This window comes from Lissotriton helveticus, chromosome 1_1, assembly GCF_964261635.1.
Source record: "Lissotriton helveticus chromosome 1_1, aLisHel1.1, whole genome shotgun sequence".
Lineage (NCBI taxonomy): Eukaryota > Metazoa > Chordata > Amphibia > Caudata > Salamandridae > Lissotriton > Lissotriton helveticus.
Window position 1 is genome coordinate 1,295,727,076 of NC_136057.1, and position 17,372 is coordinate 1,295,744,447.

General features: G+C 43.1%; 1 protein-coding gene across 1 annotated transcript in view; it reads right to left on the minus strand.

Annotated features, from left to right (window-relative positions):
• Positions 1 to 459: 459 nt before the first annotated feature.
• LOC144822962 (hepatic lectin-like) overlaps positions 460 to 17,372 on the minus strand; it is a 97,927-nt gene continuing 81,014 nt past the window's right edge. The window contains exon 9 of the mRNA XM_078681044.1: positions 460 to 1,079. Coding sequence (XP_078537170.1) covers positions 941 to 1,079 — 139 coding nt within the window. The 3' untranslated portion in view covers positions 460 to 940. The remainder of the gene's footprint in view (positions 1,080 to 17,372) is intronic.

The window sequence follows — 17,372 nt, forward strand, 5'->3', positions numbered from 1 at the left end:
CAGCATGCCACCATTGCTAAAAAAATAAATATACTTTTTTTTTTGGCGTACAATTTATAGACTTTTATTGCAATTGATGTTGCAATATTTAGCAATGCCAATAGCGCAAACGTAATTAATGCGAGACCTATTGCATTGCAAATGCTTGTTGTTATTGGCACCATCTCCTGTTGTCTTTAATAAAATCGTTTTGCGATCTTTAACCAAAGTTGTTTCACCTTTTAGTTGCTACTAACAGAAGGATGTCCATGTAAGCTTCGGATGTGTTGAAACGTTTTATTGGTCGATAGAGTTGGCAACAATGATTTCGACTGTGGTGGTGTCAAGTACAGTGTGGTTAAACTCAGAAAGGTGGTATCTTTTTTCAAGTTCCTTAGACTGCAAGCAGGTATTGGTGTTTGAAATAAACTTTCATAGTATTTGTGTGAAGTTCCATATAATAAGACTAGAGGTCACAAGTCTTTTATGGTATGTTTACTTTCACCAGCGTGCATACACAAACATATGATAGTTAACACAAAGATAAAGGCTGCTATTGGTTCGATAAATACTGTAGTCAACAACACTTATGTTACAGGCTTCTGTTTCTGCCCATTTGTCTACATCTACAACTAACCCACAAGAAAGGTAGGTGGAACTCACCTTGTTGCCAGCAGTCGATGAGTCCTCTCCTAACGTGTGGATACAGCAACTAAACTGCAGTTCCTTTACAATGATGTTGCTGACCACAGTGTAAAGCATTTTCAGCTGTGTGACAATTTAGAGTCCAATAATGTACAGTTACCTCTTTATATCAATTTAAAATGGTGTGTTACAAAGTTGGGTTGGTATTGGAATAGATCAACAGATGTGTGTGTTGTAAGGAAAGGTGGACTTCCTCTTGCTAATAGGGCAAAGCAACGCCCCCAAAAAAAACACACGGTCAAGAGGCCAGCCCAGCTTACAAGGTGCTCGCTTTCTTCTCACAGAGCGCAAAACACTGGTAAGTACAATGCACATCATTCCATTCACCGTTAATCCAGAGATGGGCGCAGTCTTCATTTTTGTTACTGTCATTTGGCTCTCCAGGTTTCCAAAATCTAAAAATAAAAAACATCAAATTCATATTCTCACATCCAAGGATACAGATTGTGCTCCTAATGACTGAATATGTCAGTAATGCATACAAATATTAATTTTCCACAGCACCTTACATTGGAACCTGTCTGACTTCCATATAAAAGACACAACCCGACTGATGAGTCCTAATAAGGGTACAACTGGCTGGAACTTATGTTCTAGATTAGGGAGAACCTGAACTGGCAGTTTGGGCTGGACTGTTCCCACTTACAGCGTGAAGGCTTATTTACATATGGCTGGGTCCAAACTGAGGAGGTATGGTGTGCAAAGTAATGTTGGATTGGGATGCAGCCACTAGTAATTACCAGTGGCTTAGGTTAATTCAAGCATGCTATCCATCACTTTTTGTATACTACTGTGTGATGTCCTAAGTGGGAGGGTATGCCCAGATGTAGGTCACGTACACACTGGGCCACTGGAACCAAGCTATTCCTGACGGATGATCCTTAATAGGGGCAAAACCAGCCTTGGTTTGCTTCTGTGCTGGTTCAGTGCAAACTTGACCTGGCAATTCCAGCTGAACTGTTCTCACAGGAGCACGATCAAGACTGATTTGTATGGTTGGCTCAAAACGGAGGTACCATGATTTGCAAAGTAATGATGGACTGGGATGCGACCCTGAGTAATTACCAGTGACTGAGATTGAGTCAAGCATTCCATCCATCAGTTTTTTTTTGTTTTGTTTTTTAAAGTATACTTTAGTGTGATGTTGTAAGTGGGATAACTATGTTCAAACTGTCCCTGGCACACTGTTCCACTGGAACCAAACTGTATTTGACTGATGAGCCCTAATAAGGGTGAAACGGGTCTTGTTTGCTTGTGTTCTGGTTCATGGAGGATCTGGCCAGGCAGGTATTGCTGGACTGTTCCCATTGTAGCATGGTCAAGACTGACTTGCATATCACTGGATCCAAACTAAGGTGGCATGACATACAAAATAATAATGGACTGGGATGCGCCCCTTAGTAATTACCAGTGGGCGAGATTAGTTCAAGCATTCCATCATAATTCTACTCAACTCAAAGAAGTACTATTCATCAGCTGCGAATGAAAACCTGAGCCATTCATGCAGGATTAAAAAATGGACCTAGCAGATTTTAAATCTGTGTATGCAGAAGCCAGCTAATCAGCTGAGTTATCTTTTTAGTGGGATGACTTATCTTTCTATACAGCTCTCATTTTTTTAAGGAAGTTGTTTAATTGAGTGGTGAATGTTTTTTGTCTCTGGTACAGCGTTTTGATTTATATATCAGACCAATTGCTTGACTGATGATGTCACCTTATCAGATTTATTCAATCACCTATGAGGTTTTCACTGACAGATTTACGGTAAACTCTCTGGGACAAAGAGTAGATGTGTGGGGTATAACACTAGTAGCTTTCACTTCAATTAAGAGAAAACAAACTGATAGAAAGTTGGGTAATATTTGCCAGCCCAATTGCCTGTAATTTTTCTTTTCGCAGCCCAGAAAGCAATTGCCTTTTTAGAGTTTTGGAAAAGTCTGTGATGTTTACATCAGCCTACAAAATCTATGCATAAATGGTGATTGAGCTATACCTACATCACTCATTATTTACCAAAGATGTATCACCTCTCAAATTATAAAGGAAATACAAACTCAACCTCCCTTCTTGGATGCTCTGAAGTAGTGAGAAAGTACAGTTTGCCCAATAGCACTCTGTCACCTTTTAGAAGTCAATACATGAATTGCATGTTCTGTAAAAGCTACCAAATAAGTAGTTAAGCAATTAGCGTACTGGGAAAGACTAAATGATCATCATATTTTGGGACCTACTTGACTTCTAATTTGTGTGCGTGACAACCCAAATTCAGTTTTTCCCAAGGAGTGAACTTTGCTAAAACACTTGAATATTGCAATCTCTATGATTATTATCTGACATACCTGCTCTAATCATGTGATTTTATTGCAAGACCAGAGACTCGGATTATGTGCATGGCTCCTTTAAGGATTTTTTAATTAGCAACACAGTTACATAGCAACAGTATGATAAAAAAATGTAGAACATTCTAAAACAACAGGAATGCAACCTCTTTTAATGATGTTTCCTGATAAGTCATGTTCTTTTTTTACTCTGCAAGAGTGATTTAAATATGGCTGAGAGGAGTGGGCAATTTACTGGAATGTTTTCCTTGAAAACGTACTTTACTGATAATACTCAATGACAGCACACTTAAAGGGATAACTATTTGTGTTAATGTTTAAGATGATTTAAAGGTGGTTTGTGGATGACAAAGGAAATTTCATTGTAGGAGAGATTCATATATAATGAACCAAGGATATAAACTTTGGGCCATATGTATCAACACATTTCCCCATAGACACAGAATGGGCAAAACCCTTTGATACATCTGGCCCAAAGATTATTGGGATTAGGCGATTTTGATGACCTTATTATACTATGTATTAAGAAAATCTGATAACTTTATAATCATAGAAGAAGAGACTAAATAACTTGTTGACTGCTTACCCATTGGAGGAAGCACAAGATTTCTAATCTTATATGAGCATGCACGGTCAGAATTCAAAGTTATAGCAACGTTGCAGGTTACCGCACACAGCTAATGCTGTAACTAGTACTGCTTGATTAGCCTATTTTAACTTCAGTCTTCTTTGTGAGCTCTGTTTAGTGAGAGCTGGTTTTTTAAAGGCATGTGTGTTCACGTGGAAAGGGAAATAACAATAGAGATGTGATTAAGATGTCTTACTATAGGCGGCCATCTTAAATTGAGACATCATTCTATTTAGGAGGAGGAAAACAGGTGTTTATTTAGTTTAACTGTTTTATTTGCGATTCTATGATGACAGAGTAGGAGATGCTAGACAGTGGTGATTAGCTCTAGGGTTTTGCCAATTTGTAAAAACAGAATCACTTTAAAGTTTTTGAAACTATAAATAACGAAGGATGGATTCTTTGCCTTTCATAAGTTGAATTACTAGAAAAGAGCTTAGGAGCATGATTGCCTGGGGTAGTATGGCACAGCTACGAAAATAAAAGTAGTTAAGGGAAAAGTTCCTTTGCAACAGAAAGAGAAAGAACAAAATGTGTCCTTCTCTGACTCTGAGTAGAAAGATGTAAAGAGAAAGAGAAGCGGTAAGCAACGTTAGTTAAGCTGTGCCAGTTAATTAATGATAAAAAAACTGCAGTACAGGCTCTATCATAAAATAATTTTTGTTATGATAAAAGCATAAAGTGGTTTCTGCAAAAAATTGTAAAAAAATCTGCCTGTAAGGCAAGGAAGGATGACTCTCTAGGTACCATCTGGGAAATACATTAGAAAGGAAAATAACCCTTACATAGTCAGATGATGATATTTTGCAGGACGTTTTAACACTGCATGATTCGGATGATTAACATGATGATCTGTTTTTAGATGAAAAAAATGATTTATTTAGACCTCCAAGGCGTAGAGATGTTCGAGCCTGGGGGCATTCAGCATCCAAGATCTGGAGAATGGTGTTCATTGGACCAAGTATCATGATAAGGGCTCCCGGTTTTATTGTATTTCTTTTTTTTAATATTTCCGTCTGTATTTATCCATATTTAGTTTTTAATCATCTTAGTGGTATTTATCCATATTATTTTGTATTTTGTGCTGATAACTTGTATATTTCCACATTTATGTATAAAATAAACGTGCACTCCGTCTTTAATACCCACCAGGTTTTAGCACATTACACAGCCAAAATATAATAAAATATTAAACCCACGTGAAAAATATTTGCATAATATCACACATGCATGTTGAGCAATGCAGTCATTCAACCAGATCTCCTTCAGCTTTCTAACTCCCCATGATGCCAATATGTACAGCTATTGGCCAGAAATACATTAATCTCAGCATGGTAATTCACTCAAAAGAAGCCAAATTATCTGGATTTTTTCACTTTTAAAAATAAATACAGACTGGAAACACAATGCTTTCTGTCTGTATTTATCTGTAAAAATCTGAAAAAATGGAAAACAGGGAGCCCTAACCATGATATACGCATAAAAATGCGAAAGCCTCTAGAGCCAGAGAAAATAAATGTTTTAAGACCTGAGTGCTCAAGACCAGTAGTACCCAATAAAGAATGTTTAACCCCTGATTTAGACTGTAAAGTCACAAGCTACATGATGTTCAGCTAAGATCCAAAAAAAGGACAAGGGCACTTTCCCATCTGAGCTCTGGAGCCCTGAATGCCTCTGTATCTGGCCTCTAACTGCAGTAACGCGGAAGTTGTTTCGAAAGTCTTGTAAGAGATCTATCTCCAACCGACCCCATATCCTTTGTAAGGAAACAAACACTTCTGTTCAACTTCCACTCACTAGAATCTGTTAAAAAATCATACTTCCAACTGGTAATTTACACCATTCAAGACATCCCAATTGTCTCACCCTCGAATGGTGGGTGGAGGAGCACAACCTGCAGTTGAAAGGTTAGGTTGCAAGTAAAAGGGAAACCCATAGGCTGCTTTGGACACATCCTAGTCAGGCCAAGTCTATCTTAAGAGTTCCCCAGCTGACTCAGTTCCCACTCGCATATAATCTCCAAAACCGACCAAGTCAATGGCAGAGCTAACCCTATTCAAATTGCCATCCTTATCCATTCGACGGTCCACACCTACTGACCCTGCGTTGTGACCAAAGTCATCAATGGGTGAGATTATTACGATCAACATTACTGTTGTGAACCACACAACAAACAAATGCACTTCTCAACTTCCCCTCTGACCCTTAATATCATATCATTAAATGTCAGTTCCCTGAACTGTAATTTTAAAAGGCAACACTTTCTAACTTAACTGAAGAATAGCCAGGCAAATTTTGCCATGATTCAGGAACCTCCCCTCCCACCTGGGGAGGTAGAAAAACTGAAGGGGGTTGGGTAGGGACAGTCATTTCTAGTTGCTGCACTGCCCTGAAAGAGAACTACCAGTCCCAATCCAGCTTTCTTAACAAAAAATGTGGAGTTGTTGTGCTTATTAACAAACCTCTCCCACTCAAGTCTTGCACTCATTTACTGATGAGTAAGGAAGATATGTCTTGGCAAAAATACTGATCTGGGGTGGCAGAGTGGGCTAAAGAACGGTGATGGTTTAAACCCAGATCTGTTGACTGGGTGTGAGTGTTTGATTGGTTCAGATGCTCCGTCCATCACCACGCCCTTTTGTACCGCTTTGGCCGCCATAAGTGTGGCAGGGTATGCTCAGACGTGAGTCCCTTGCTCACTTTGCCACTGGATTCAAGCAAGCCGGGCTGAAGACGGCTGAAGTGCCAGAAACCGGTCCTCGGAAGCTTGTTTCCGGTCCAGGGAAGGCATGGCTTGGCAGTTCGGGCTGGACTGTTCCCATGAGGCACAGGGTTAGACTGATTTGCATATGGCCATGTCTGAACTGGGGTGGCAGAGTGGGCTAAAGAACGGCGATGGTTTAAACCCAGATCTGTTGACTGGGTGTGAGTGTTTGATTGGTTCAGATGCTCCGTCCATCACCACCCCCTTTTGTACCGTTTTGTTCGCCATAAGTTGGCAGGGTATGCTCAGACGTGAGTCCCTTGCTCGCTTTGCCACTGGATTCAAGAAAGCCTGGCTGAAGACGGCTGAAATGCCAGAAACCGGTTCTAGGAAGCTTGTTTCCGGTCCAGAGAAGGCATGGCTTGGCAGTTCGGGCTGGACTGTTCCCATGAGGCACAGGGTTAGACTGATTTGCATATGGCCATGTCTGATCTGGGGTGGCAGAGTGGGCTAAAGAACGGTGATGGTTTAAACCCAGATCTGTGGACTGGGTGTGAGTGTTTGATTGGTTCAGATGCTCCGTCCATCACCACCCCCTTTTGTACCGCTTTGTTCGCCATAAGTTGGCAGGGTATGCTCAGACGTGACTCCCTTGCTCGCTTTGCCACTGGATTCAAGAAAGCCTGGCTGAAGACGCTGAAATGCCAGAAAACGGTTCTAGGCAGCTTGTTTCCGGTCCAGGGAAGGTATGGCTTGGCAGTTCGGGCTGGACTGTTTCCATGAGGCACAGGGTCAGACTGATTTGCATATGGCCATGTCTGAATTGGGGTGGCAGAGTGGGCTAAAGAACGGTGATGGTTTAAACCCAGATCTGTTTACTGGGTGTGAGTGTTTGATTGGTTCAGATGCTCCGTCCATCACCACCCCCTTTTGTACCGCTTTGATCGCCATAAGTTGGCAGGGTATGCTCAGACGTGAGTCCCTTGCTCACTTTGCCACTGGTTACAAGCAAGCCTGGCTGAAGACGGCTGAAATGCCAGAAACCGGTCCTAGGAAGCTTGTTTCAGGTCCAGGGAAGGCATGGCTTGGCAGTTCGGTCTAGACTGTTCCCATGAGGCACAGGGTCAGACTGATTTGCATATGGCCATGTCTGAACTGGGGTGGCAGAGTGGGCTAAAGAACGGTGATGGTTTAAACCCAGATCTGTTGACTGGGTGTGAGTGTTTGATTGGTTCAGATGCTCCCTCCGAAAAATAAGAACATTGGACCAGTCTCTGATTCTAGGTACTGCTTATGCCCTGCATACCAACATGTCATACTTCTTCGCCTATCTATGTAGATCGAATTTGGATATGCAGGAGTAAATAGAAGAGAAGGCTGGAACATAACCATTGACTTAATCATGGATCACTCTGGCCCCCTAATAAAGGCAATGCACAGCACAGAGCCTTCCTTTCTGACGAGATAAAGGACCAGGGTTTCGGGGATGTCCGGTGCTTTGCTCACCCCCTGTCCATGGCACCTCTTCTAGGGCAGACTTTTTTCTTATCCAAGGAACTGCTCTAACTACCATTTCAGTCTCGCATAGCAGCTCGGGGAATATCCTGTCACTGCCTGGTCTCACTCTCCCTTCAAATAGATCACAGTCGACTAGTATGAGGATGCTGAAGGGTGCTCTCCTACAGCAAAACATCACCAGAGAACAAAGGCTTTCTAAATGCACATGCCCATACATACCAGAAAACATGCCCTCAGTGACATCTTCCCAAACCCTATCGGCATCAGGTCAGGTAACTTGGAGGCCCCTCCTGATGAGGGACTCTGCACACAAACCAAGGAATGCCCAGGCAGAAAGAAAACACATTTCTGATATCACAACAACCTAAACATTGGAGTATAATACCTTGCCTACTCCCTTTCTGCACCAACAGTTGGAGGTCAGGAAATTTGCTCTGCATACCCATTAGATGAAATTTTATTAGATTTGCAAACATCAAATAATCCCTATGCTCAATGGAGCCTTTTGGGAGGTAGACACATCACACTGAGCTATCTCCAACAAAGCCATCATTACCGTGCTGCCTAAAGATGGCAATGACCCATTCGAATGAGGGAGTTGTAGGCCCACAGTCTCTCTTAAAAAAAAGAAGGACATTAAAACCCTGACTAAAATACTGGTGACCAGATTGGCCAAAGTAATTCTTTCCCTAATACACCCCTCCCAGTTAGATTTACTTCTAGGGCACTCATCCAGGAACCACTGGCGCACCTCCTCTGGGCATACAAGAACCTGGACCGGTAAACATTAGACCAGTAAACATTGAATGCAGAAAAAGTCTTCCACCTGATCAAATGGTCTTACCTCTTCAAAGTTTTAGACAGATTTGGACTGAAAAACCACTTCATAACTAAAGTCAAATAGCTATACCAAAACTCAGGTGCATTAACTTAACTGTCGAGGTTTTCTGTCACACAGCTTCTACATTAGGCAGAGAATGAGAAAGAGTTGCCCTCTGTCTCTAATACTGTTCCTCATGGCCATGGAACCTTTAGCAATGACACTCAGACTCCATTCATATTAGTGACATGTCAGTCAACAGTACTACTATTAAGTCACTCTTGTACGATGATGACGTACTTATTACCGTCACCAACCCTGCTAGGTTGCGTCCCTTACTGACCTTGTGGGTACCTTCTCTAAATTCTCAGGATATAGAGTAAATGTAAAGGTGATGCTCATGTCCCAAATCACTAAGACATCCTGCATAGAGGGATTCCAATTCTGATGGGTACCTACAGGAATGATATACTTAGGGATCTTGCTCATTACCCAAATAGGGTGGGAGATAACCTTCTCCCACTTTAACCAAAACTTGAAGCAACTTCGACAGATGAGCTGTTCTCTATCTGTCTCTATGGGGCCATCTACAAGTGGTACACATGGTCATTTCACCCTCTTACAACTATATCTTCAGGATGCTTTCAATTATAACCCCTGAAAAACTATTAGTGCAAATTGACTGGGTCATAAAAACCTTCAGAGCAGTAGCTGGGGAGGGGGAGGTGGCGGGAGAGAGGAGGAGGGGGCACAGGGGCAAGGCCAGCCTATATTTTTTGTGCCTCCCATAAACATGTACACCCTTGTGCCTTGTAGAGTCGTCTTTAAACTGTCTGCTGGCAGGCCTCTTCATAATCAGGCTTGCTGGGGCAAGCAATGCGTGGAGCAAGGGTTTAGGGGGGATTATGGGGCAGCATTTCCAAGCTCTACCAGCTCAGAAACTGAAAATGAAAGTGAGGACTAAAGTTGCTGAATCTGTTTGTGCCCGTGCTTGTCTTTCTTTGCGATGAAATCAACACCATCAGTAACAGACAAGCTGCTTCTCCCTCTTTGCCACTAGGGAGTAGTGCCACAGAGCCTGTACAAGCGCTGCTGCGCAAGGCACCAGCGTCTGTTTCTGTGTGTCCCTAGTTTTGTCACCATGTAGGATGGTCAAGGTGTTTTTTAAATGCAAGCAGCTGAGCCCCATGTTTGATTTGTAACTCATGTGGTCGGCACCTTCCTTCAACGCTGTGCCAGACTGTCAACAACACCAGAGCAAGGATACTGAAACTGGTATGGACTCCTAAATGCCCTTCTTTAAGATTGTACTTCCTTTTTTTTTTTAAGAACACTGACTTGTGACAGATTAATTTACCACATGACCACAGTATTTATTTAATACAGTGTATTACTTAGCTCCTGTGAGAAATATGGGGCCAGATGTAGGTGGCTAAATACCGGTCTGTAACGCCGAAATTCAGTAAATTTCAGCATTACCGACCGGTATTTAGCCATTTCTAATGTAGGTAAGGCATCGGTAAATAAGGAATCTGTAAATACCGATTCCTTAATACCGATTCCTTATTGCTCTTGTATTTAAGGAATCGGTAATACCGTTCCTTAAATGCAATGTAGGAAGCACATTAAAGAGTGCTTTTGAGCCTTAAGAAATCGGTAATTACCACCAACTTCAAGTTGGTGGTAATTACCGATTTCCATTAAAAAATCACTTTTTTGCTTTTTTAAAAGTGCCATGTGGCACACATCCATGCCCCTAGGGCATGTATGTGCCCCACATGTGCACACATGCACATTTCAGGGGTGCAAAAGGGTGTCATTTGGACACCCTGGCACCCTTGAAATACCTCCCAGTATTACCAATTCGGTAATACCGAATCGCTAATACTGATTGTCTTCACATTCATTCCTATGGGTCTCCAAGCCCATAGAAATGAATGGGTAGGTATTCCTTATTACCGAATCTCAATTACCGATTTGGTAATAGGGAATATTAAGGATGTAGGGCCATATGTATGAAGCTAAATTTTCCTCGCAAACGCTGCGAATCGCTAAAAATAGCGTTTGCGATTAAAAATTAGCAATTTCCTATGTATGAAGCCAAAATCACATCGCAATTTAAGGAATCGCTAAAATAGCGAATCCTTAAATTGTGTGAGTCTGAATTCTGAGATTCCCTTAGCGATTCCTTATTGTGCGAACATCCAGTTAGCGATAATCGCAAAATCAGAAATCGCAAAGAAGGAATCGCAATGGAATGTATCAAAAAATCGCAAATTGCGAATTCACGAAATTCGCAATTTTAGAAATCGCAATTACCACCAAGTGGGGGCAGGTGGTAACCAGGTGAAAAGTATATAAGGAAGCCCACAATGCAACAGACTCTTTTCCACAATGTCTGGGCTGTACGTCATTGCGAGGAGGCGAAGACTGAGAGCTGCTGCGCAGAGGAGGAGACGCCAGGAGAGGATTTTCCGTGCGCGCACCACAATCTACCAGCGCACTGAGGAGGACATCTACACCCACTACAGACTGGAGGAAGACAGTATACTAGATTTAATTGAAGAACTAAGACCCTATCTTGAACACTCCACACGCAGGACACAAGCCATCCCCACTCACATCCAGGTCCTGTGTTCACTACACCTGCTGGCGTCAGGTAGTTTTCAGGGAGTGATAGCCACAGCAGGGGGGGTGTCACAAAGTGCCCTGTCGCCCTTTTTCTATGCGTTCCTCGATGCCATGGCACAGAGGATGCAACACCACATTCACTTCCCCAGCACCCCACAGGAAGTAGCCCAGACCAAGCAGGACTTTTACAATATTGCCCAATTCCCCAGCGTCATAGGATGTATCGATGGGACACATGTCGCAATATCACCCCCCTCAAACGATGAGTACATATTCAGGAACCGGAAATGCTACCATTCACTTAACATACAGGTGGTGTGTGATGCTAAAAACATCATCACTGACATAGTAGCAAAGTATCCAGGCAGCACACATGACTCGTTCATCTTTCGTCACAGTGGGCTATACCGTAGACTCACAAGAGGTGAATTTGGCGAGGGATACTTACTAGGTAAATGCATTTAAACATAGGGCACATTTCTACTGACTCCCATGTGCAATTCAGTGACTAACCATTTACATTTCAAACCACAGGTGACAGTGCCTATGCAGTCCGGGACTTCATCATGACACCCTACCTCAATCCTGCTACTGCTGGGGAGCGGCGATTCAATCGCTCACACATTTCCACAAGAGGCACCATTCAACGGACTTTTGGCATACTGAAGAGACGATTTTGATGCATTCATAAAAGCGGAGGAGTACTCCAATACAGCCCAGAAACATGTTGCAAAATAGTGGTAGCATGTGCCATGCTGCACAATATCGCTACCAGGAAAGGCACATCAGTGGAGTTGAGCGAATCTGAATCCTCTGACGTGGAGGGGCCTGGACCTGGAGGCATGGCAGCTGGTGTCGCTGGTGCTGCAGCTGGCCGCCAAAGGCGTGATGAGATCATGCGCAACTACTTCTAGGTATGTAATAATGACACAATGACAACTCTAATGTGTGTAACTGTGTTTTAATAGCAGGAGTAACAATGCCACATATCCTCTATGGCAACTACTCACAATCCTAATAACATGCACATTTTAAAGTCACAGTGCAACAAATAAACCGGTGTGACTGCAAAGTCATTCTAATTGTGCGTAGTAGGCCTATTGTTCCTGCCACTACGGCGCCTCTCCATGACGGGTGGTGGGGTGCTGTTACTCCGCACTGATTGTGCGTCTTCCTCACTGGGAGTAAGTACTCCAGGGCCTGCAGTACGGAGGGCCCGCAGCTCGTCCAGAGCAGATGTTGCCTGCACAACTGCAGTGGCGATATCCCGCATGCCATGTGAGTACTCACGCTGCATTAGGATGCTGCACCTGTTCTGGACGTTGATAGCAGAGGCCAATCTATTGATTGCCCGTGTGTAACGGTCCATGCACTCAAGCTCCCTGTGCCTTGCTGCACGTTCTGCTTGCAGCTCTCCACAAAGCGCTTGCATGGCACCCCTCACTTCTCCTTGTATGCCCCTGAGCCCTGCCCTCACCTCTCGCTGTAACGCCTTTCTGTTTTTTGCTTGCAGGCGCTGCACCTGGAGCATGTTCAATTCCAAGCCTGCAAACACTGATTCATCTGCCTGGTCCCCAAGCTGCTGGCCGTGCGGTTTCTGCGCCTGGCTGTGCCCTGTAGACCATGGCTGTTTTGAGGCCTGGACTCCTGCTGTGGCCGTGTGTCTTCGCACTGCAAATTGTTGTTGCTGTCCTCTGCCTCGTCCTCCATTGGTGGCAGTGGCCTCACTATGTGCCGCCTCTGTCTCTTCGGAGGATTGACAGGGCTATCCTCCCTATCTGATTCTGGCTCCTGCCCTGCGTCTCCAGTGTCTGGAGGTAAACAACCTTTACAGCGCAACTTTTACCACGCAGTGCCTTTACAACGCAACTTTTACAACGCAAACCATTACAACGCATCGCGCTGGGGGCGCTCTAGGATAGGGAATAGGTTTAATGTACTATCCAACATCTTCCCTACTATCCACGGGGACTGGAGTTGGAATAGTAAATTAAACAATTCACTACCCAACGCCTAAAAGCACTATGCGTTGTAATGGTATGCGTTGTAAAAACCGCGTTGTAAAAGCATGCAATGTAAAAGCATGCGTTGTAATGTCATACATCCGTGTCTGGATGTTCCCTCACTCTTCCACTGCCTGTTGGCTGTGTAGTTGCTGGTGCTGTGGACAGAACAGCACACATTTATTTATTTTACTCATTCGCAATGTGAAAATAAATTGTTTCACAGTTTGGGTTCACATTACTTTTTCTTTCCCCTTTCTTGACCTGCACACGCCAAAATTGCCTAGCGTTGTTGTTTACACAACTTTGATTTACATGTGACTACATCTCCCATAATGCATTGCTGTTACTGCCTTTGTACCTGCTCTAGCATGAAATGTGGTTCCCCTACCCTCTAGGTTGCTGCAGAGGGTCTGGGGGGTGAGGTGTGGTGTGTGATGGCATGCTTCTTACCTGGTTTGGATGTTTGTTGCTCCGAGCTGTCTAGGTCAGCCAGGCCCGTCACGCTCTCTGGTACCAGAGTACCCTCCACTAGTTCCTCCAGAGGTGTGGATTCTGGCACAGTTGAGGTCCCTCCACTGGTGATTCATGACTGCTCCAGTCTGGAAGCGACCTTTTCTTTAGAGCGCTGGTGCAGGTCGTACCAGCGCTTGCGTAGTACGTCCACACTCCGGTGTGTCACTCCCACCGCATTCCCTTTAGCCTGTATGGCTGCCCAAATGATTCTCTTCCTGGTCTCTGGCACCTTCAGGGAACTCCTCCCAAACAGCACATCATGGTGGTTTGGCACCATCTCCTGTATCAGGGTCTCAAGTTCTGCTTCTGAAAATTTAATTTTTCTCTTCCTGGAACATTCTCCTTCCTGCTGTTGCACCTGCTGTGTTCCAGCCATTTCCATGTTGCCACTTTCAGCCATGGTGTACCTGTAGCAGTTTTCAATCTCCCACTCTCCCTCTCTGTGACTCTTCCTCAGCAGCACTGTTGCAGCATGGGTAGTCAGTCACTTCCTGGTCGTGATGTCATCAAACTGCACCAGGTTTCCGATTGGCTGTTTAGCGAAATTCGCTAAATTGCGATTTTTCCCGTTAAGGAATCGCAATTTAGCGATTTTTTGGGTTTAAGGAATCGCTTTTCGGATTTTCGCAATTAAATAGAGATTTTTACCGAATCGCTATTTATTTGCGATTTGTTACATACATATCGATTTGCGATTCGGAATGTGCGATTCTGTAAAAATCGCTAATTCCGAATCGCAAATCGTGAGCTTCATACATATGGCCCATAGTATTTTTTACCGAAGCTTTACCTACATAGGAAATACCGATTTCTTAATAGCGAACGGTAAAATTCGCTATTAAGAAATCGGTATTTCTCATTTACCTACATCTGGCCCATGGTCCTTTGGTGTCAAATGTGCTTCAGAAGAAGATAATAGCTGAAAACATGGGGTTCAAATTCCAGTTTTCGCCTTAAAAAAAGTGTGAACTTATTCAAATTACTGACCAGCTCCTAAGGCATGGGTATTCACAAACATTTGCCCGGATGCCACAAAGATCTGTCTGTGGCATGCCCGAGGGCCGCATCAATGCCTGCAATGCGAGGGTCGGATTGATAAAAGGTGGGTGTAGGGGGATGTGAAGGAGATGCATGGTGTGGACAACAAACCAGGCCTCATGTAACTTCTGTGTGCCACTAACACTCTACTCATCTGGTGGCTGAATTGCAATATGTGAAATCAGAAAACCTGGTAACAGACCTGGCTTCTTAACTTAACGAAATTGTGTGATCCTAGACAATAGATTAACTTCACTTTGACTCCTAATACTTCACTATCACGTATGAGAGTCCTTTAAAATATACACGGTCAGTATGTGTGCTGTACAAAACCTCTGTTGTGTTTAATAACCATAATGTTGTTACAAATATATATCAACCAAGGCTACACACAAGGTGCACCTCACAAATGACCTGCCCCTTGGTACACTGATGGCAATGTTTTCAGAATGGGGGTGTCATGAGTGTTTGGAAACAATCACTGCTAATAAATGCCTCTCAATGTAGTGATATTATCTAATCTACTAAGGTAAAACGATCATGCATGATAATAAAATTCACGTTTGAAAAGTTTGAAAGAGTTTATTATATTTTAACATGTTTAGTGCAACTTGTCTTCAAGACAAAAGGTGCTCCTAAAGATACGTTGTCTAGGACACATTCTGTTCGTCTATACTGTTACTTTGGTTAACATGTAAATAAAGTATGCCTGTTTGTTTCACAGCTTTCTGAATGTTCCTGCTCTGTCAAGTGAACAGCAGCCCAGTGCTACTGTTCACCGAGGGGCCGCAATTAGAGGTCAGGAGGGTCGCATGCGGCCCCTGGACCGTACTTTGAGTATCCCTGTCCTAAGGTGTCAAAACGCAGAATGGTCACACCAGTAGGCCATCTTCTAAAGTACCCATTTGGGCCACACTTTAGCATAATATACCACTACCTTCCTCCCTAGCTTGTGCCGTCAGAAAGAAGCATATGTGCCTTATGTCCGCCACATCAGAGGCCCTTCAGCACTCGACTGACCACCAACTTCACCTGCGCAGTGAAACGGGTATTGGCTCCTGACTTCCTATAATGGTAAACAATTTTATTTGAAAGAAAGATGCCTTGCATATGATTAATTTACCAAGTGACCATTTTATGTATTTAACGCAGTGCACTATTTAATTCTTTGTAGAATTAAACAAAATCATTCTCCTTTTTATGTCAAAGGCAAAATGGAAGAAGATATCAATCCAATAACTAAATAGCACATTGTGTAACCAGGAAACCTGGGGTCCAGATCCCTGCTTCTTGCCTTTACCAAGTTGTGCGATCATAGCCAAATCCCTTTATTTCACTGTTTATCATTATCCTTGCATATCATGTTTGAGAGCACTTTGATGTGATCCAGTTCGGTATGTGACCTACAACATTTTCTCTTATGTATTTGCAATGTTGTTCATCTACCATAACAATATAGGCCATTTATAGGGGAGTGCATAACATCTGTGTTGTCTCTTAACTTGCTAGTGGCATCATTTTACAGTGGCAACAGGGGGTGGGCTGAGAAAGCAGTTAATGAATGTCTCAATGGACATATTTAGAAGTTTCATTTTTAATAAATGTCACTAAATACAGTGATGTAATCTAATCGAAACCCTTCTAAAGTTTTAAGAAAACCATGTATGGAATTTTAAGACTGCATCGTGTTTTTCCACATTTGTTGTATAATTTACACAAGAAATTACACAACACAAGTGTGTTAGCACTTAGGTAAAAGCCAGAGCGTCGGACTCAGCTTGACTCACCTGTCCCTGTTAATTTGCAGTCTTGCCCGTCTGTAATCCTGATTTCATCCATGCTTACATTAATGCTTTATGCAAGATGGCAATACAATATTACTTTTCTGAGCATAACTTTAGGATGTTCAGCATTGCTGAAGGTTAGATGTTTACATCATTTGCTTGAAATTGAGGAGTTGTATTAGTTATTTATATAGCGCTTTCAATGCCCATTGTGAGACCTAAAGTACTGATGGCCCAGCTGCATTACTTCTGAAGTGCCTCATACCCTGGGCAAAATCATCAAGCGCTTCGATTTGCTTTGTGTTCCTGAGCACACTTTGTAATGCACCGTTGGAAGGGGATATATCGAGGTGTGTGAGGTTTGGTGGAGTGGAGTGCTGCTGCGCATAAGCATGGGTTCTGCAGAAATGCGGATCAGTGGGGTTTCATCGTGGTGTATGAGGATCACTCAGTAGGATCAGAGGAACTGTAGCACTGACAGCTCTGTTGCATCATCAAGAGGTATTATATGGAAGAGGGAAGCAAAACAATGCAGACACCATTTAAACGCCACCTGGTAGCATCATAGAAATCACAGTAGGAGACACTGTTAATTTAATGTTATAGGTCTATCCAGGAACACCATAGAAGCAATGGAAAAACAACCCATCGGAGGCATTGTTAAAACCTCAGGTACTTTTATTTGAAGACTGTCCAAAAGCGACAGA